Below are 22,194 nucleotides of genomic sequence, written 5' to 3' on the forward strand. Positions count from 1 at the left end.
ACAAAATGTAGATAGATGATCCAAATATACAAATGAAAAATGATGACTGTCATGTTGATTTTCAAACAGAAAGATATAGATATAATGTGTCCATGAGAAGTCATTCTAAATATGCCTAAGTAAAAAGGTAAAATGATGGAAAAAGTATCACACAAATAGTCTTTTTTCAAAAGGGTGAAGCAGGAGTGGTGGCTCATATCTATAATTCCAGCACTCGGGAAGCTGAGGGAAGAGGATTGCTACAAGTTTGAGGCCAGTTTGGGCTACAGAATTAGTTCAAGGCCAGCCTGAATTGCATTACAAAACCTGTCTCAAAAGATAAAGACTAAATAAATAAATAGTTGAGTAGTTATATGAATATAAGCAACAGGAAATTTCAGTGAAGGAAATTTTTCCAGGGTTAAAAGTCACATTAAATAATGAAATTAGTTTATTTTGTTTCAAAGAGAAATAAAAAACACGAGACACATGCAATTAGCATCAAAATATGTTCATCAAAAGAGATAAGAGAAACTCATAGTTGTAGTTGGACAACATTCATCTCTAAGAAATCCCCAGAATAATCAGACAGCAAGGCCACAGATGGCACAAGCAGCTTATAGCAGGTCAGATCACAAATGGCATCCTGTCCAAGGTTAGCTTCCCAGAGGCCCCACTTGTCCACGGCTGCATTCCTGGGTCTCTGACCTGAACATCTAACTCAGATGATCACACTTGGCTAATGGCACAGCCCACATAGTGAATCCTGAAGAATGGCTGTGGCACCTCCAACTCACGCATGTGGTGGTCCTGAATGCAGCTGCAACGCTATCCTTGATCCAACAGAGTACGATAGCCTAAGGGAGACCCCATGTAGGGAATGATTTTGAGAATAAGTTCTTTCTATCGTAGTCAGGAAATGGAGTCAAAATCATTTTTAATTCAAATGGAACAAACAGTAATATTCGCTCATGGTCCATCTCCTATCCTCTGTTACAGTAGCATCCAGGCCAGCTGGAATCCCCCAGAATACCAGGTGGATTAATTCCAGTAGTGACACCACATTGATTGGAAAAGATGAACAAAAGATGGGAAGTTCCTGGATTTACAAAATTCATGCACTCTACAGGATAACAGATACATCCTGCAAAAGATTTGTGGACAAACCAAACCTACTCATTGTCTTTTCCTGAAAATGCTGATCTGCCAGAGATCACAACTGCATGATTTGGATTTGAGAACTACAAACCATATGAGAATAACTTTTTAAAAAATATGATTCCTGAAACCAAGCAAGAAATTGAAATAATTTCACAGAATATTTACATATAAACTCTTTCATTTAACTCCAAGTCAGTGGTACTCATCTTGATTATAAAACTTTATCCAAAGATAAAAGAATCAGGCAGGTTAAAGCCATATTACATAAGAAATTCTGACCTTTTATCCAACTTCATCCTCATAAAATTAAAAGAATATTTTGTCAGTGAATAGTTCCATTTCCTATTGCTGAAAACAAATTGAAGAAAACAAGTACAAATCATACCAGAAAAAAAGTTAACAAATGATAAACTGATTAGATTGATCAAAATAAGAAAGTCTGGGGACTTGTCTAGCTTGCTTTTACATTACTAGAATCCCCGGAGGAATTTGAACACAGAGTACATTTCATGTTATGATAGTCCATCAATCTACAGTATATATTTGACTGATGCTGTATCTTAAGTGCTTTGAGATTGTATAATAAAGCTGGACAAATTTTATCACCACATGTTATGCAACAAATGCATATTTTTCTGCTTGCAGAAACTACTAACTTTTAAAATTCTTTGAATTTCAAGGCACTGGTAATAGAAGGCATGAAGTTTATGATGTCTATTAAACAAAACAGTCCTCTGCCGAATTGAAAAACATAAAAAAGAACCTTACCTTAAATCCCCATAAGGGCTTCAGGCACAGAAAGACCACCATGATCCCTGTACATTCAAGTCTTGAAGCTTGTAACAGGCTGTTTCTTATGAGGATTTCCAAAGGGTCATCACACAGTCTTTCAAAACAATGGTAACAGCCAACCCAGTACACTTAAGGCTCCACCAAGCCTACCGTGTATTCCTACCATCTTTGTTTTAGATGTACTTTGGTCAAATAAAGTCATCATCCCTGAGCCAGTTTAGAGAAGGCCAAATTTATTTTTCTAATGGTATAAGTGGTTCTAATCAAAAGTGAGGAAGCTGATAATCACACAATCCCATCCAGAAAAATGTTCAGCTGAAGGGATGATCCAGTTAAAATAGATACAGAAAATGATTTGTGAGGGAGCATTTATCACAGAATCAAGACAAAATAGATTAGTTCATCATAGCATGCCTCTATGCTTTACTTATTTTTGAGTCAATTTATCAGTCCTACCTTAAGAAGAACTTTTCTGTTTTTCAACTTCCTCCTCCACTTTTTGTATAGCACTGCAGATCAAACCCAGGGTCTTATGCCCAGTAAGCAAGCACACTACTCTGAACTGCCTCCTCAGTCCCCCAAATTTTGACTGTCATATATGGCAAATTATTGTGACAGTAAATATGATAGTATTTTTTGTCCTCAATAGTCTTTATTATTAAGATAGACATCATATAATGAAAAATTTACCCTTTTATAGTACACACTTCAATGGTTTTTAGTATCTATAAAAAGTTATGCAATCATTCATAATAACTAATTACATATTTTGTCTCCCCCTCCAAAAAGAAATCTCGTATCCATTCAATTTCCCTTTCCATTTCTCCTTCCTTGCAGTCTTTGCTAAAAATGAGTTTACTTGCTTTTGTGAATTTACCTATTCTATTTTACATGAATAGAATCATACAACATGTTCTCTTTGGTGCTGAGCTCTTTTTGCTTACCCTAATGCTTTCAATGACTATCTGTATTGCAGTATGTAAAGAACCCCAGGCCTCTATAACTAAGTAATGGACAACTACACTTACATAGCACATTTTTATACATTCACTTGGTGATGGGTATCTGACCTTGTTTCTACTTTTTGACTACTATGTATATTCATATTTGACTACTTAAGTGGACCAATGTTTTTTGTTTCCTTGGATACACACCTAGGAGCAGAATTGATGGGTCATATGGTAACTCCTTTTTTAACATTTTTGTATAGCTGCCCAACTGTTTTACATTTTCCACTCCCACTAGCAATGTAATTCTTTCATTTATGTAGTTCACAAACTTCTTGAGGACAGGAACCAAGTTTTGTGCTCTATTATGTATCCAGAGTCTGACTAGCATAGGCATAGTGTCTGATGCAGTATGATTTTCTATAAATATCTGTGAATAACTGAATAAGGGCAAGGGTTTTTTTTTTTTTTTTTTTACTTTTTGCTTTCTCCTTTTATCAGAATATCTCCTCCATATCTGTAACTTAATATCTCTCCAGAGTGTGGAGCTCTGGTGGAAGTAAAATACTCCTGGATTACCAGCACTTCTTGAAATGTGTGTTCTGATTGTTGGCCAGAAGACGGTGATGTAATCGGATGTCTCACCTGTGTGTTACAGACATTAATCCAAGATAATCTCATGGCAGAATCAAGTATTTCTGAGTTGGTATCTGTTCACCTAAAGCTGGATGTTCAAACATCTTTCCATTTACCATCCAGCAAATACAAGTGCAGGTCATGTTTGGCTCTGGGGCGCTCTCTGCTGGCCCTGCCCTCAGCAACGCTACAGTAAACCTGGCAGGGAAGAGAGCAAGGCAGCTCCCACATGGGGCAAGAGGCAACATATGGGACACATCCCATTACAAAGGCAGCCAGAGAAGACCTGTAGATGAAAGGGTTCTCCTCCATCCTAGGAGCTCGGGGTGGGGTTAGCCTCCCAGGACTGGCACTCAAGCAGTCTGATGACTTCCAGCTCTGGCCATTTAAAGATCATTGCATAAAGGAAATACCCATTTTCATCCTCGAACACAAAATGGACATGTGACAAGAATGGAACTCATCGGTATACTCCTTTTAATTTTGATATGAAAACAACTCCTCTTCATATGACCTGGGTTATATGTCTTATACAACCACATAGGAATGAACGTACATCATGTAAAACTTCACAAGGATTTTTGCACTTGAACTGATCGATAGAAATTAATTCATTCTCACAACAAGACACGGTTCCTGACATTTTATATATACACATATAACTGTACTCGTACTATTTGCTTTGTTTTAATTTTTAAGAAAAACCGGAGTACCTATGTAAAATAAATTATTGAAGTTTTATATAATTACCTGCGGTCAGTAGAATGCTTATTGAAGGATGTGCATTCCCTAGCCCCCAGAACCCATGACTAGATAGCACTTACAGGCCTACAGGGACTTTGCAGAAGTAATGGAGGTTATAGACCTAAAAACAGAGAAATAATCCTGGGTTGTCTAGGTGGGATCAGGGTCATCACAGCAGCCTCTAATGGTGCTATGTGTGAAAAAGTTGAATACATTTCAAGAGTGAGTAAGACTTGACCTGTTGTTGTTGGAGGAACAGAGGAGACAGTATGAAAAGTAAGTCGGCTCTAGGAGCAAAGACGGGCCTCCAAATGGCAGCTGATCAGAAAATGAGGACCTCAGTCTTTCAGGCCAACATTCTAGATAGGAGAGGAAGCAGGCTGAGCCAGAGAGCCCCCAGACAGGATTTCAGTGGTAAGGTGTATTGAACAGAGTATTCAACTGAGTCACATGATATATATAGTACTAGGAATAAATGTATTTGTGCTGCTTTAAGCCACTAACTTGGTGGCAATTGCTAGAGTAGCAATAAAAAATAAATATATTCCCAAATATCAGTATGTTCAAGTCTAATCTTCTATGACTTTGAAACATAGTAATCCTTAGACTGGTCATTTAAACTAGTACACACCCAGGACCAATTCACATTCTGCCACCAAATGTTGTTATTAATAGTAAACTCATGGGAAATTTCTTGTTATAATTATAGAGTATTCTAAAGATATCATGTAAGTATTGTACGTGGATGCCTACTTATTTATCCTTTCCAATATACACAACTTTTTAGAGTTAAAAAAAATGATTTACTTTGTCAAAATTGTCTTAATATTTGCTGCAGTTCACTTTAGGAACACATCACTTTAGTTATATGGGTAATATACTTTATTAGATTCATATTTTATATAACCTAATATCAATCACATTAACAAAGGCCAGTGAGTCAGTTAATTGAATCAACATTTAGAGAGATATGAAAATATAACCACAATTTGCAAGCCTGAAAATAAAACTCTAGGAAAAAAGTCACTCCATTCTTCTAGTATGTAAATGCATAAAATGAGTAATACTGAGTTCCTCACAGGACTTTATTGGTATGATGACCATATTTTGCTATTCATTTATATTTCCTAAATTAGCAGCTTAAAGTTGCATGGGCTTTACTACATGCATACTACAGTTCTGCCCATTTCTGGTCTGCTGAACACATGCTTCAGGACATATCAAGTTTTACCTGCTCCAGCCAATGTTTCTACATTACAATAAAATTCAAAGTATTGGTCTTCTCAGAGCTAGACTATATCAAAATCTAGATTTGGGAGCATGTACACTTACTTTTTTTGAGTCCTTTCCGCCATTCTTGCAATCTCTATAGCTGCCTTTCTTGCTTCAAAATCTTCCCTTTTAAGAATCTCTCCTGTCCCCCGGTAGCCTAGCTCCACCAACTGGCGGGCCAAGCTTTCATCCTAAAAAGTAGATGCTTTGGTAAATGGGATATTTTCTCCAATGTATACAAATGTATACCAAGAAATCGTTTAAATGACAAATTAAATATAGTATTTTAAAGTAATACAAGAACAATTAGACGTGAAAAACTATCTTTAACAATATGTTTATTCTCATCGGTTTTGTTCTTCCATATACCATAGATGTAAGATAGAAAAAAAAAAAAAAAAAAAACATTGGAAATAAAATAACAACTAAATTTTCTAAGGAGCTGGAGAACAAAAGTTAGTGTTTTTAATCAGTCTATGGGAACTACAGTACACAATTAAGTATCTTTAAAACAATAAAATTGGAGACAATAGTGTTCATAGAAGACTTTGAAAATCAATTGTACTAAAAGAAAACTGGACCATTTTCAGAAAGCTCAATGTTTCAGACTTACTTCCTTGAAGTCAATTAGCTGATGACACAGAATATTATGACTTCAAATACATCTAAAGAGGAACAGATGAATTTCCTATTTAACTAGAAAGATACTGTTTCCATATAATGTTAGTACCAATAAAAAGAGAAAAGTAAACACCCAAGAAGATAACCACAAAAAGCTTCAAGCTGAAAAGAAAAATTGCCCACAGAATTCTAGGCCTTTCGTGTTTTAGTTACTTTAAGAATTGCCTCTTACATTTTTGCACTCACGTGGTATCCTCAAAGAAAGCACATGTTCCCATAATTTGAAGAGATACAATTTTACATGAAGTTACTAGTTTAAAACTTGTAAAAATACTCACATAGTAATGATAGTCACTATCATCAATAAAACACAACACATCTGAAGTATAATGAGAGAGCTTATATCTTATTATACACTTTTAATCAATATATCACTATAGAATGAAGGAGCTGTATACCAAGTCAATGAGAACATTTAATGACATGGTTAATAATCAAGTCAGCCCATGGTAACTATTTTAGTCATATCTATTCTATGTAACTTAGATACTTAAAAATCTATTGCTTTCTTTTGCTAAGCATTAAAACCAAATACTGAACTCCATGGAGCAACATGTATACGTTTGCCATCTGTTACAATGGGAAGCACCATGTTGCGAGGCCTAAAGGTATTGGCCTTATTTCTGAGATGGTATGTTAAACTGAATTCACAGCTGTACTTTGGTATGAACGACGAAACTGAGCAAATACCTCCACCTAGTGGAATTATTCTTTAACAGAAGATGCAATTCAGATTTAGTTTTGCAACAGTGAGAGAAATTTGAGCATGCATTTTTGAAGACACATTCATTACAGCAAGCATTCAGCTCAGCAATATTGTGGGACTCTTCCATAAGAGTATAAACTCGTTGGGACTAGTAAAAACTTGCTGTATTTATTTTGTATTCTGAGCAAATTCTGCATTCCTGTGTGCCTTATCTAGATTATACCAAATCATTTGAATAGTTCTGTAATCAGCAATGCCAATCTATATTGCAACAAATGAGCAAAATCGACAGAGAAAGCAAGCAGAAAACCAACTTTAGTTGTTTCATCTGTGATTTTCCTACTTTAATTAACTGGTGGAATCTTAATCATCTCTCCACTAAGATAACATATTGCTTACAATGCTGGAAGATGTGAGTTAAAAGCAAACCTAACCCACAGAAAGCACTATGCTTAAGATTATCCTGGAAATCTGAGGTTTGCAGAAATTTGATTTAAAGTGGAATCTTGACTTGCAATCTAATATAGTTTTTCCCAACTTCAAAACTTATGTCATTAAGTGGTACAAGGAAAATTTCATCTAATAGTTCACAGCACCTCTGAACATCTGACAGCTTTCCTTTGTCGGTACCCAAACTAATTTTCCCCCAACTATAAGACAGATACGTTGAGTCAGAAAATAAAAATCAGAAGGCCTTCTTGAGAATATTTTTTAAAAAAATTGTACAACCTTTCTCCCTTTTCTGACTCAGAAATCAGAAACATAAAATCTAAGACAAACAGAAATCTATTGGCTGAGCACTTACCTGACAACTAAACAGATACCACTAATTTCATTTTACCCTTCCTCCTTTACAAAGTAACATGACTATTGTAGAAAATACCATGACATGATAGAATAAATATATCATCTGTATGTTATATCACTCATGATATTACCAACCAGAGATAATCACTGACCTCTTTGGCTACAGTCAGTCAGCCCTTGCCCATAATGTGGCTTGCTATGTTAGATCGCTTTAAACACAAATAAAATCATGTTCTTTTCTTTTTACTTTTCCCGTGGTTACTGGAGACCAAACGTGGGACATCACACATGCTAGATGAGTGCCCTGCTAGTGAATCACATCCTTAGCTCACAAGTAGAATCACACTGTTCAAGTCTCTCGTGGCTTACTTCTTTGATATTTAATTATATCTCTTGAACCACTAAGTATACATACAGTTTAGTGATATCACAGTTTAGTGATAAACCTATGAGCACAGGTTTTATGCATAATTCACTATTGTCTCTTTGGCTCCCTGCCTTCCTCTGACAATGAAATGATTGGATCTTCAAGTTGATTTGCACAGCATTAATTGCTAATGAGGCTCACCATCTGTTCATACATATATCAGTCATATGCCTTTTCTTCTGGCTTGTCTGTTTTGAACTGTTAGATGCACTTTTGACCATGTATTACCAAATTGTAACAACTCTGGATATATATCAAATTTAACTAAATGTTTGCAAAATATTTGGAAATATTTTCCCAGGTCATTGGTCACTATTCTCCTGCAACTTTATATAAAAGTTTACTTTTTATCACTTTTCAAAGAATCTAGAATATACTGAGGTGTCTGGTATGGAAAAGAGAAATGCTTTTATTTTCCCAGATTTATTTTAATTTCAAAATAGACAGCTGTGGTATTAATTGTTAAATATTGACTTTGTCTACTGACTTCAAATTCTACATATTCATTTAATCAGTTTTCAAACATATTAACTATCTATTTCTGGATTTCTATCCTGCTTTGTTGATTGGCCTCCTCTCTTCTCTCAGGTGTTTGACAGATGGTGTATGTACTACTAAAAGCTTGACCACAAGTCACGTCTTCCACAAATGTCAAGCATCACCTACACAGAACTATCTGGTGCCAAGAGCAGCCATATGACTTGAGGAAGGTAGGACAGAGTTCAGACTGATGAGAACAAGTCGTATTCAAATACCATCATCTACTGACATGGGCAATCTGAATACTTTATAATACTAGGTTTTTAAGTATTGAAACAATGTGGCATCTTTGGAAAAAGTCTATCTCAAGGAGTTGTTGCTGAAAAGAGAATGTAGGATGTAAATCTGCCTGCAGGGAGTTTAATGAAGTGTCACTCAGAATTTGCACTACTAGGAAGTTGAAGGAAACAGGACTGGGCACTGTGACAATTCCCATCCCAAGGACTCAGCATCTCTGGAGTTGGACTGGCCCTGCAAGGTTATCTTAAACTGATGCAGGGTGGCCAGATATTTAGTACCTCACAATGGGCAGTAACTTGATAAGAGCCACCCCAAAGAAAAGTAGAACTGTGAAGCTATTTTAGTAGACTGCAATCAGTCTTGTTAGAAGTTTGTCAATTTTATTGAAATTCAGTACTGCAATTTTTACATCGATCTTCTGTATTATTTTTCCACTTTTCAATCTTTATTGCCTTTGTCATTATCTTGGTTAATATCCTTATTTCCACTCACTCACTTAGATTTGATTTGCCATTGTTTTAGTTTCTTAAAGTCAACACTAATATCATTAATTTCCAGACTTTTGTTCTTTTCCAAATAAGATTTTCAACCTATAAAATCCCTACTACAGACTCCAAGTTGTATCAAGTAAATTCTGATATTTTATTAACCAAATTTTTGCTAAATGAGTTATTTAACTATTTAATATTTAAATACTTGGAAAATCTCCAGGTTTACTCCTGCAGTTGATTCATATTTTAATGTGCTATGATCACAGAATATACTTCTTGTGCTTTCAGTATTTTAAATGTACTAGGCCTGGTTCCATGTTACAATACAACATGTCTCTTCATTTTGTTCTTTAAATGTTAAGTAGATCAAGTTTGTTGCTCATCTAATCTTTTATTTCCCTACATATTTTCCATCTGGCTTGGTTTTTATCAATTGTTGAAAAAGGAATGTTGACATATCCAGTTACACCTGGAGATTTGTCTATTTCTCCTTTAGATTCTTATATTTGTTTCATGTGTTCTCAAGATCTGTTTTAAAGTGCATAGATTAAATAGTTATTATAACATCTTAATTAGTTGATATATATAATACCCTTTTCCCTTGAGATATTTCCTGTTTTGTTCTTGCCTGATGTTAATATAGTTACCATAATTTTGTGACTTATATATTCTCATTTTTTAATTTTCAACCTATTGAATCTATCAATATATTTATATTAAGTTGTGTCATTTACATTTAAAATAGGGCAGCACATATGAATCTAGAACTTTATTCTGATAATGTTTATCATTGAAATAGACGTTTATATCATTTACATTTACTGTAGATTTCAGTGTGGTAGGATTTTAATCTACTGCTTTACTATAATTTTTTGTTGGTTTTAATTACTTTGTTTTTAGTTTTCTATTGTATTGAGTAATTTTTAGTATTCTATTGTATGTCTATTGTTGGATTAACTAGTTATTTATTTTATTTTTCACTTGTTCCTTTGAGATTTACAATATGAATCATTAAGTTTATCTCATGTTTGCATCAAATAGTATTATATAGCATTGTACACAATAGAAACCTCCCCAACATAATGTTCTCCTATCCTTTGTGTTGTTATCTCACGCCATCATTCTGTGTTAGATTGGTTACAGGATGCACTGCAGATACCAAAATATATGGGTATTCAGTTTCCTTATGTAAATGAAATAGTATTTATGTACAATCTACATGCAGCCTTCTATATTGTAAAAATCATCTTTACATCATTTGTAACACAATGTAAATAACTATGCAAATTACTGTTAGTTAAGACTAATGATCTTAAAAATATCTGAGACTGGGGTGTAACTCAGTAGAGCTTAGCATACATGAGGCCTGAGTTCAATTCCCAGTACCAAAAGATAAACGTAGATAAATTTTTTTTAATATTTCCAATCTACAGTTGAAACTGTAAATACAAATCTGTTGGAAACACAGGACTAGTTCTATTTTATCTCTCTGTATGTTATAAATAGATGGTACAATGTCATTGTTTTTCTTTTAGTCAGAAAATTAACTTTATTGGTTCGCTTTTGATGTACATAATGGTCACATTCATCATAGCAACTCATCAGCATTCCTCTGTACATAATATTTCTGGATTATCTTTTCTCCATTCTCCTCCCCTCCTTTCATCCTTTCTTCTGTTCTTTATTTACAAAATCTTTGCTATTTGTTCATTCTATTTTTTCCCTTTCCTTTCCTTCCCTTCCCCCTTCACCCTCCCTTTTTACCCTTCCCACTTGAACATTTTCTTCCTACTTCCCAGTATCTATCATTCACTTTGACTCTTATTTACCCCTTTGGTTTCTCACACAAGGGAATGTGATATTTAAATATCTGTGTCTCATTAATTTCACTTAAAAATATGATCTTAAGGTGCATTCATTTACCTAAAAATGTCTTGTTTACACTTTATGGGAGCACAGTACTCTATTGTATATAAAATCCTGATTTTCTTTATCCATTCATCCATTGATGGACATCTGTCCTGTTTGAAAGATTTACTTATTACATTTACTTATTTACTTATTGTGCTGCTATAAACATGGGTGTGCATATATTGCTGAAATATATTTTGAACCCTTTCAGGAGGATACCAAGAATAATAGCTGACTCAAATGGAATCTCTAGTATTAGTTTTTTTGAGGAATCTCCATACTGAATTCCATACTGACTGTTCCAATTTAAACTCTCACCAACAGTGGAGGAAGACCCCTTTCTCATCACAGCCTCACCAGCATTTGTTATTGATTGATTTCTTGATGACAGCCATTCCCTCTGCAGTGAGATAAAATCTCAGTGTCGTTTTGATTTCTCCGGTGATCAGTGATGCTGGTTCTGCCTATTCAAAAACAAGGGATATCTTTCCATTTTCTGACATACTGTTCCGTTTCTTTTCAGAGTACTACAGTTTCCAATGTGAAGGTTTTTATTTCCTTCATTAGATTCCTAAGGATTTCATTTTTCTTAATGCTATTATGAAGGCTACGGTTTCCCTAATTTCTCTCTCAGTGAGTTTATTTGTGTACATGCATGTTACTGAGTACTGTGTGCTGATTTTGTATTGTACTATTCTACTGAAGCTAGTTATCAAATCTAGAATCTTTTGGTGAACTTTTTGACACCTTATGTAGAATATCCTGTCACTCACAAATAATGTAATTTAATTTCTTCCTTTCCTGTCCTTATTTCTTTTCTTTTTCTTGTCTCATTGCTCTAGCTAATGTTTGCAGAACTATATTAAATAGGATTGGTGATCATGTGAAGCCGTGTCTTATTGCTAATTTTAAAGTGAAAGCTTTCAGATTTTGACCATTTAATATGATATTGGCTGTTAACTTGTCATAGAAAATTTTAATCAGATAAGATAAAGATCTTATATTTCAGTGTTCTGTACGTTTTTATGAGTAGGTGTTGTACTTTGTTAAATGCTTTTCTGCATCTATTGAGATGATAAAAGTGTTTTTTGTCTTTGGTTCTGTTAATGTGGTGTACTACACAAGTTTTACAGGAAGATAACAAGTTATAATAAGAACAGTGTATTTGGAGTTTTTTTTTTTTTAGCTCATAATACCAGCAAACTGAACTTTCTCCCAGATTTCCTGCTTATGCCATGAGAGAGAAGCCTTGAAGTACAGAGACAGTGTGAGTGTGGGTGACTGCAGAGCCCTCTAGGGAGAAACACACCAGGGAAACAGAGCAGTGGATGCTGTGACCTACAATAGCTGGTGAGTTATTACAGTGCAAGTATCCATGGAGAGGGTGTGTCATGGTTTGTTTCTGAATGTTCCCCAAAGCCTCATGCAGCCATGGGGGACATTTTTTGAGGAGGCACTTCAATGTAGAGTTTGTGATTTGTTCATTGTCTAGTGCTGGAATTATGGGAGTACGTGCTATACTCACCTGGGGAACATAACCTGCTTACAATATAAGGGTGGGAAACAGGCTTGTCTGGCCTTCTGTGCTATTATTATTTCTGGTATTTTCTGCCACCATGAACTGTTTCCCTTCAGTCACACCTCCTTGTTATGGAGCCCGCTGAGTATGGACTGGAACCTCCCCACATTGTGAGCTAAATAAATCTCTCTTCCCTTAATTTTGGGAAGTGTCAAGTATTTTGTTTCAGCAATGAGGGAAAAGTAACAAAGATAGGGTGGTTGGCAAGATGCCATTTCAGGGAGGTACCAAGTGAACAATACTAAGAGCATCTGCGGGTTGGCTTCATCCCGGAACTCCCAATGACCTCAAGTGATGTCCAGGGTCAAAGATCCAAAAATCAAGTTGGCAAAAACACTGAGATTGGTTCAGGCTGAGAAACTCAGACTCCAACCCTAAAACCAAAGACCAGGATCAGCATAAACTTCTGTGGAGTTGAAAGCACCAAAATCAGCAAGCCCACCCTATTTCTACCTCAAGCTTGCTGGTATTATCCAGAACCCTGTACTAATCATGTTGTAGGTTTACTGAGATCACCCAGCACAGATCTCTGCTCTGTCTGCTTCCTTTGCCCACCAGTGACAATGGACACCCTGCAATGGACACTACCACAAAATTATAGCACCCAGAAGATACAGGCTTGAAATCACAGATACATCTCTTTTTCCTTCTTTTTTTTTATGATTCTTTGTTTTTGCTTCTTGATGAGTAAGAAAATTGTTGTTTTGTTTTGTTTTGTTTAATTCTTGTTTTTTATTCTTTTTTCTCTCCTGTCTTCTTCACTATTTTCTCAAACCTGTCTTGGTTATTTTTCTCTCAATGCTGGGACAAAATATTTGACACCCAAAAATTAAGGAAAAAAAAGGTTTATTCAGCTCACCGTTTGTGGAGGTTTCAGTTCATAATCAGCTGGCTCCAAGGCACGGTGACATGCCTGAGGGGCAACACTTCAAGGGAGCAGCCATCAAAAGCAGCAGGAGCAAAAGCAGGGAGATCAGGGTTTGTAAAGGAGAAAACAAAACATTCTTGCATCAAGAACAGAAGAGACTGGGATTACTCTCTTCTAATGGTTAAATATTAACTCATTTTTCAAGTAATAAACTACAATTCTGGGAAAGAAATTTGGGCAAGAGTCACATCATCCTTGGCTGCCATATAGGCTAGTATCAGAGCCTCACAGTTTCATGAACCCTATTTTTGGCCTCTGCTGTGGCCACTGGTGTGAGGATATGTAATTCACCTGCCATTCACAGTGTTATGACTCACTAGGTTTTGACCAGATTCACTTCTTAAAACAAGCCTATCATGAAAGTAACTCTTTATACCTCACACTGCTTACAGCTTGCTGTGAGCATAATCAACAGGACAGTCTTCCACAAGTTGTTATTCCTTATATGCCAATACCAAGACTGTGTCATGGTCATGAGCAAAACCGTAGTCCAGTACCAAAGAACTGGGTACTAGAACACATAGGTAGAAAATTCTTACCCTAATCAACTGAAAAGGTAGGGTCTTTGGACAGACTCAAAAACCAAAAGCTAGCTATAACTAGAAGATAGCTCTAAAAAGTAGTTATTTCCTAAGAAAGTCTGGTAATAGTAATAAACTACCATAAGCAATTTACAAATGCAATTTACAAATTTTAAAAAGAGAAAGTGAGAAGACATGGAAGCAAGATGAAACCCCAGAAGCTCTCTCTCAGTTTTCTTTTCCTAATAAATACAATATCTTTTTAAAAATTGGTTTAAATAAAACTTTAAAAATGATCCAGACCTCACTAAATTATTATACAGTAAAACATTTTGTAACCATCACTAAAGTCAAGCAATAAAATTTTAGTAGGCATCTTGGAGACCTTTCAAGTCCCCTTTTCTTGCTTCCACCCTACATCTCCTAAAAGTAGCCACTCTCTTGGCTTCTATCATCGTCACTCTCTGCATTTCTTGTTAGTTTTACAGTCCATGTGTGCATCCCAAAGGCCAGATTAGTTTTGTGTACTTTTTAAAAATACTATGTTTTGAAGTTTAACTCCTCCCTTTTCTGCTAATTATCTGTCGCCCATCACAAAGTACTTTCCCCATACACTCATGGTGTATTCAGCATGTTCATCTGTCTCCTAAATGTTCTGAAAATAGATAACAAAGGTTTGACCGGGCTTGGTTTTAGTATTCCTCTGTGTACTAAAATGCCCCACATTTCCTTTTCTACAACCTTGGTAATCATGATTGTTCAGTGTTACCAATAATTTGCTAAAGTTCATTCTCTGATACATCAACTAGGAAGGACCCAAGATCAAAGTTCTTACACAGAAGTGAAAATTTTATTCCTTCATGTCTGAAATTCTGATTTGCTGGCTACAAAACCCTTTTCTTACATTTTGTTTCTTTGAGAATTTTAATAAATGATTCCAATTTGCTTTGGTGTCAAGCATTACTGTTTAAAAGTCTGATGATAATTTCATTTGCTTTAAGTTATTTAATGTTTATATCTAAATACTAAATGACTGTTGTCTTGTTTTTCACAGCTCAAGTAATTTTAGTAGAATACGTATTATGTTAGTCATAGAAGCAAAAATTGTCAGGTGTAAAGTATATTCTTATACGGGCTGGGGATTTAGCTCAGTGGCATAAGCACCTACCTTGCAAGCAGGCGGTCGTGAGTTCGATCCCCAGTACCAGTAAAAAAAAAAAAAAAAAAAAATATATATATATATATATATATATATATATATATATATATATTCTTACAATATGTAGTTTTGAATATTTTTTAACTATTTAATTTTATTGGTACATTTTAGTAGTATTGGTATACATAATGATCACATTGACCACAGAAAATTTGTGCCTTTACGTGATATAATTTGATTCTTTTTTCCCATTCCCCAACCCTCCCTGCAATCCCTTCCCCTCCTTAGTTACAAAAGCTTCATCTACATTTTTTGTTCTTTTCTCATCATTTTTTTTTTACTTTCATTCCTCTTCTCCTCCCCGATCTATAGTTTCCCCTCCCATTGAACATTTTCTTCTTATTTCACAAAATGCATTGTACACTGTGGTCTTTATTTACACCTTCAGTATCTCACACCAGAGAATCAATGTAGTATTTACACACAATGTCCAAATTATTTCACTTAAGATTATGTCTTCATGCAGCATTTAGCTAGAAATGTCTCAAACTTATCCTTTTTATGGCAGAGTAGTACTGCACTGTATAAAAAAACACACATTTTCTTTATCTACTCTTCAATTGATGAGCATTTCCGCTGTTCAAAGATTTAGCTTTTAAAAATTGTGTGGGAGTGCATATATCACTGTGGTATGATGATTTTAATTCTTCTGAGAAGATATTCCAAGAAAAAAAAACCAGTTTGCTAGACCAGGACCTCTAGTCCAAGTTTTTTGAGGAAACTCCACACTGATTTCTACTACCAGTCTACACTCCCACCAGCAATGGAAAAGCTTTCCTTTTCCCCACAGCCCCATCAGAGTGTTATTGGTTGATTTCTTGATGATAGTCATTCTCTCTGGGGTGAGATAAAATCTCAGTGTTGTTTCAATTTGCATTCCTTGAATGACCAGTGATGCTGACCTTTTTCTCATATATTTACTTGGCATTTCTACTTCTTTATCTAAGAAGTGTCTATTCATTTCAGGTGCTCATTTTTGGATTGGGCTTTTTATTGAGGTGCTTTTTTCTTTTTCTTTTGAGTTCTTTATATATTCTAGACAGTAATCCTTTGTCTGAGTAATACCTGGAAAACATTTTTCCATCACTGTGGTTTGTCTCTTCACTCCATTGGTGGTTTCTCTTGAAGTGTAAAACCTTGCTAATAAGATGAGACCCCAGTTGTTGATTTTTTGTGGTAGTTCCTATGTGGTTGGAATTTTGTTCATAAAGTCTTTGTCTGCACCAATTCTATTTTCCAGCAGATTTGTGATGCTATTTTAATCTTTAGATCTTTGATTCATTTTGATATTAGTTTAGTGCACAGTAAAAGACATGTGTCTAGTTTTAATCTCCAGCATGCAGAAAGCCAGCTTTCCCAGCACCATTTATTAGAGGCCATCTTGCTTCCAAAGAAAATGTTTGCTCCTTTTGTCAAAGATAATGTAGTTAAGTATGGCTTAGGTTGTTTCTGCATCTTTTAATCTTTTCCATGGATCTTCAGGTCTGTTTTTTGCCAGTAATATGCTGTTTGTATCACAGTAGTTTTGCAGTATATTTTCAAGTAAGGGATTGTGATGCCTCTTGCCTTGTTTTTGTTGCTGAGAATTGCTTTGCTATTCCAGGTCTTTTCTGCTTCAAAACAAATTTTAAGATTGATTTCTCTAATTCTGAGAGATATAGTGTTGGAATTTTGATCGGGAGTACAATAAATCCGTAAAGCAATTTTGGAAGTGTGGTAGTTTTGGTTCTTACTATCCAAGAGCAAGGATTATTTTTCCATTTTCTGTTATCGTGTTCAAAATCCTTTTTCAGAATACTGTAGTTTTCAAGGTAGAGATCTTTGACTTCCTTCATTAGATTGATTCTTAGACATTTTTGGAGTGCTGTTTTGAAGGCTGTGGTTTCCTTAATTTCTCTCTCAGTGAAGTTTTATTTTTGTTCAGGAATGCTACTCTTTTTTGAGTGTTTACTTTGTATCTCTATGTTACTGAATTTGGTCATTAAATCTAGAAGTTTTTTGGTGGACTTGAGATCTTTTACATGGAGTATTATGTCATCCACAAATAATGATAATGTAAATTCTTCCTTTTCTATCCTTATTCTTTTTATGTCTTTCACTTGTCTAATTGCTCTGATTAATGTTTCCAGAACTATACTGAATAAGAAGGGTGACAGTAGACATCCTTATCTTGTTCCTGATTTTTAAGTGAAAGCTTTCAGATTTTGATCATTAAGCATAATTTTGACCGTTGCTTTGTCATAAACAGCCTTGATCAGATTGAGATACAGTCTGTGTATTCCAACTGTCTTTAAGGTTTTATCACAAGTGGGTGTCAGACTTTGTCAAATGCTTTTTCTGCATTTATTTAGATGATCATATTGTTTTTGTCCTTTGCTCTACTAATATGGTATATTACACTTGTTGATTTGCACATGTTGAACCATCACTACATTCCTAGGATGAATTTTCTATATTTTGTTTGCTAGTGTCTTTCTGAAATTGTGTTTTTGTTTAGTTTTTGTTTTTGCATTTATGTTCATTAGAGAGATAGGCCTGTATGTAGTTCTCTTTTCTGGCTTTGCTCTCTGGATAATGCTTGCTTTCAGGAATAAGTTTGCAAATACTGATTTCTTTCAATTTCATTAAAGTAGCAGTATTAGATCTTGAGAATTAGCAGTATTACATCTTCTCTAAATTTCTTGTAGAATTCAGCAATGAATCCATCAGGGTCTGGGGTTTTCTTTGTTGGTAGGTTTTTTAACTACATCTTGAATCACTGATTGATACACGTTTATTTGGAAATTTTCTATCTTCTTGGTTCAGCTTTGGTAATTCATACATATTTATGAAACTGAACATTTCTTCTCCATTTTCAATCTTATTAGAACACAAGTTTTCAAAGTAGACAGCGATAAACTTCTGTGTTTCTCCAGGATCTGTTGAAATTGTATCCTTTTCATTCTTAATTGCATGGGTTTGAAGCTTTTTCTTCCTTTTTTGATAAGATTGCCTAAGGGTTTATCAATTTTAATCTTTTAAAGAACCAACTATTAACCCATTGATTTCTTGTATTGTTTAATAAGTCTCCATTGCATTGATTTCTGCTCTGATCTTGATAATTTCCTCCCCCTATGGCTTAGAACTTACTTGTTCTTTTCCTAGAACTTTGGGATTCAAAATTAAGCCATTTATTTGAACTCATTCTGTTTTCTGTGCTTTCAATTTGTTCCATAAATTCCAGTATATTGTATTGGCATTACAGTTTAATTGCAGAAATTATTTAATTTCTTCTTTAATTTCATCTGTGACCCATTAGTTGTTCAGGATGGTGTTATTTAATTTCCATGTGTTTATGAAGTTCTTGTGATATCTTTGCCATTGGTTTTGAAATTCATTACACTGTATTCTGTAATATGAATGGGATAATTTTAATTTCTTTGTATTTAAGTAACATGTTCTATAAGCTAATATGTGGTCTCTTTTGGAGAATGTCCTGCATGCAGTGGAGAAGAATATATATTCGAATGTTCTGGGGTGGAACATTGTAGTTATCTACTATATCAATTTGTTCAGAAGTTTGGTTTAGTTCTAATATTTCATTGTTGATATTTTTGTCTAGTTAATCTACTGTGACAGTGACAGTGGGGTATTATGCACCCCTCCAATATAGTTGTATTAGTGCTTGATTTTTCATGCCCATAATTACTTATTTTATATAGTTGAGTGCACTGGTATTTGGTGCGTATATATTTAATTTCTTATTTATTCCTCCATTTACAAAGATGTAGTGACCTTTTTTGTCTCTTAATCAGTCTTGGCTTGAAATTCATTTTGTCTCCAAATACAATAGCTAATGCTCTTTTTTCTTGGTTCCTGTCACATGCAGTATTATTTTGCTTTCTTTGACTTTCATTTGCACATTTTCTTTTGAATTAAATGTGTTTCTTGTATGCGGCACTTTGTTAAATCTTGCTTCTTGGTCCATTCTGCCAGTCTATTTCTTTTCATTGAGTGATTTGAGACCACTTAAATTGATCATTATAACTGATATGTACTGATGTGTATTATTTTCCTCGTATGGGCTTTCTTTTCTTCCCCCCTAATTGTTTGCTTTGCCTGGTGAGTTCCCTCTGTTGGGTTCTTGAAATGGTAATCCTTTTTATCTCTTTCAAGAATGTCCTTCAGAACATTTTTTGGTGCCGGTTTGGTGTTTGTGAATTTCTTCAGTTGTTTTTGTCATCAATTTTGAAATATAATTTTGCAGAGTATGTCAATCTGGATTGGAGATTGTTTTCTTTTAGGGTTTGAAAAACTTCACTCAACCTCACCTTGGCTTGAAGGTTTGTGCTAAGAGACCTGCTCTGATTCTGACGGACTTTCTTTTGCAGGTGATTTATTTCTTTTCTCTAACAGCCTTTAAAATTCTATTCTCATGCTGACTTTATGGAATCTTGATTATTATATGCCTTGCTGCAGGTTTTTTTAAATCATAGTTAATTGGAGTACTATATGTCTCATTAGCTGTGCACAAATTCATTTCCCCTGCCAAGGAAGTTTTCTTCCCTTACTTCTGTGAAAAGGTGTTTTATGTTCTTTGTGCTATCTCCTGATTTTTCATTTGCTCTGAGAAATCTTTGTTATTCTTCCTTGCATAGTCTAGCAGCTGCTAAATTGATTTCTTATGATACCTTGCTATTTTGAAGGAGTATTTTTCTTTTCATGCAATTCTGTATTCTGTATCTGTAATTCTGTTCTCCCATTGGCTCATTCTGCTACATATAATTGCAATGAAATATTTAATTTTCCTAGACATCTGTTTGAATTTGTTTTATGCATTCCATTTCTTTCCTATAGTGGGTATTCATGGTTTTCATTGTTTTCCTAAGCTCTGCTATTTCTTTATCTGCATCTGCTCTAGAGAGTCACTAAGTATGTTTTTTCAGTATGGTCACCATCCCTGTAGTACGCTGAGAAAGTGTTTCTGATTTAACTTTTTCTAGAGCCTCTTTCATCTGCTTAGTTACTTCCATTGTTACCTCTTTAGAGAGTCCAGGTGGATGGCATTCAACTATTTCACCTCATTGCCACCTGTGTTTACCATTGTGACCTGAATGTCTAGGACTATATCATGTTTAAGTGTCTTTTCATTTTGTATTACTTTTTAGTTTAATTCCTGGGATGATGCTTACAAATTCCCAATAGGGATTAGCTTTATTGATAGTGCTCAGAACTTTTAGGAATTGTCTAGGAATTAGGAATTAGAGATGTTTTCCAGGTATAGGTGGATTTTGGGTTTTCAGTCTGTTGAAAGATCCTACCTCTTCAATTTATTGGAGATAGGAGGTTGCTGGATACTTGGCCCCACTCCTGGCTCTTTGACACTGGCCTTTAGTACTTTTTATGACTCAGGCAATCTCACTCTTGGTATATCAGGAAGAACAACTGTTTATAACAATCATGTAGCTTTGATTAAAGCGATACAGTCATCAATAACAATAGCATCAAACACAGTCCAGAAAATTACAAACCCAGGTAACTATTAATTTGCTCCCTTTAATCATATGAATTAGATTCATGGTTATATAACAAAATCTAAAACAAACCATAAAATTATATGCAGTAAATAAGCTCTCAATATGGCAATTTTACCTTCAGTGGAGAAAATTTAAAAAGGATTTGGTGGAAGGGTAGAGAAACAGAAGAAAAGGAGGAAATTAAAAGCAAAACTTGAGGACAAAAGAGAGTCAGGCAAACTAGGAAACTGGTGCAGAAGACAGGAGGGAAAAAGGAAATAAAAACAACAACAGAAAAGAACAATAACCAAAAAAACTAGAAACCATGTTCACATTCATATAAAAACATGAGTAACAATGAAGGAAAACAAACAGGTAAGAGATAAAGATAATTTAAAAAGAAAAGAAAAAAACCTGTCCACTGCAAGGGTGTCTCTGCTGCCAATGGTGAACAACATGGAGAGACTGAGTCCAGATCCTCACTGATGAATCCCAGCAAGGGAACAGCAGCTCCATGGTAGGTTAAAGCATGATCCGAGTGAGTCTGCACTCCTATTTCTGCTGAAGTTCAGGCTGGCCTCAGGCTGGGAGATGAACAGGCCCTCCAAGCCTGCTACTGTCCCCACACTCATTATCTTCTGGGAGCAACCAGGTATAGTTAGCAGCCCATGGTCACAAGTTCTCTTGGCCTCTTTCCAAGGTAACCACAGCTAATCACTCTCCCTTGTGGGAGGTCAGATGGGACAACTCACCAGCCACTAAAATCTGTTCATCCTCTGCTTCACTCTGTAGGGACTGTTGAAGCTGGAGATTGATCACATGTGTGGGGCTAAAGCAAGGCCAGCCCAGAAAAAACAGAAAGACCAAAACAAGCTATGTAAACAAGTTGTTCTGGCATCAAGAAGGCAAGGCGCCCAGCCTGCCAAGCAATCGGTTGCTAGTCAGAGGGGCTGAAATTGACATCATCTTTCCCAGTATATAAATAAAGGTGCTACAGTGGCTGAACAGTTCCTTTCCTCCCATCAGGAGGTAAGGACTCCACCTGACCCCAGCTCCGTCTTTTCTTTAGTTTCTCATCTTCTCTCAGCCCTTAACCCCAAGAACCTCAGGAACCGCAT

At 35.2% G+C, this 22,194-nt stretch overlaps 1 protein-coding gene across 4 annotated transcripts in view; it reads right to left on the reverse strand.

The window, feature by feature from the left end:
- Positions 1-22,194, reverse strand: part of Cfap299 (cilia and flagella associated protein 299) — a 635,152-nt gene that overhangs the window by 599,098 nt on the left and 13,860 nt on the right. For 2 of the 4 annotated variants that reach the window (XM_063246736.1, XM_063246734.1), the window contains exons 2-3: positions 13,773-13,839; positions 5,592-5,722 (exon numbers count right to left, since the gene is read on the reverse strand). In XM_063246736.1, the coding sequence (XP_063102806.1) occupies positions 5,592-5,722; positions 13,773-13,839 (198 nt within the window). The remainder of the gene's footprint in view (positions 1-5,591; positions 5,723-13,772; positions 13,840-22,194) is intronic. The other 2 variants (XM_023560659.2, XM_063246735.1) reach the window with 1 other exon arrangement.

The sequence above is a fragment of the Cavia porcellus genome, unplaced genomic scaffold (genome assembly GCF_034190915.1).
Source record: "Cavia porcellus strain 051 isolate PalLab524CR breed Dunkin Hartley unplaced genomic scaffold, mCavPor4.1 scaffold_4, whole genome shotgun sequence".
NCBI lineage: Eukaryota > Metazoa > Chordata > Mammalia > Rodentia > Caviidae > Cavia > Cavia porcellus.